Here is a 533-nt window from a genome sequence, read left to right on the forward strand (position 1 = left end):
GCGCGACCTTGGACGGGAGCCCGTCGAGAGAGCTCGGTCCCGGTGTAGCGACTCCTCGCAAAGAGACGCGCGAGATGGACGGAGAGAGCGCGAGGCCGCGCCGAAGAAGGCTCCCGCCGCAGAGTCGCCTCCATCACTCCCTCCGAGCGGCCGGGGCACTGGGACCAGGTGTCTTTCGTCACTGGAAAGCCTCCGACCGCCGGCGCCTCGAGAGGAGCCATCCCTTCGAGAGCGCGAGGACTCGAGCGGAGACCTGGCCCTGTCCGATCCCGCACACCGGGCGTCCGGGGGTCCCTCCCTGCCCGCCCTGGTGGCAGAACTTCACGGCTCCTCTCCCTGGTCCACTTCCAGGGAGGAGCCCTTTCGGGCTGGGGAGCTGATTTTAGCTGAGACTGGGAAGAGGGAAACACAATTTAAAAAATTGTTTCGGCTGAGCAACGCCGGGCGTTTAAATAGCAGCTGGGGGGTAGTCCCGTTCAGCGACATCGTGGGGAAGTTCCCCGGCCAGGTGCTGAGGAGCTCCTTTGGTAAGC

The 533-nt window shown here is 64.9% G+C and overlaps 1 protein-coding gene across 1 annotated transcript in view; it reads left to right on the forward strand.

The window, feature by feature from the left end:
- Position 1: 1 nt before the first annotated feature.
- TRMT61B (tRNA methyltransferase 61B) overlaps positions 2-533 on the forward strand; it is a gene marked incomplete at its 5' end in the record, with an annotated part of 12,076 nt that continues 11,544 nt past the window's right edge. Inside the window, 1 exon segment of the mRNA XM_015566425.1 lies at positions 2-532. Coding sequence (XP_015421911.1) covers positions 2-532 — 531 coding nt within the window.

This window comes from Myotis davidii, unplaced genomic scaffold (genome assembly GCF_000327345.1).
Source record: "Myotis davidii unplaced genomic scaffold, ASM32734v1 scaffold238, whole genome shotgun sequence".
NCBI lineage: Eukaryota > Metazoa > Chordata > Mammalia > Chiroptera > Vespertilionidae > Myotis > Myotis davidii.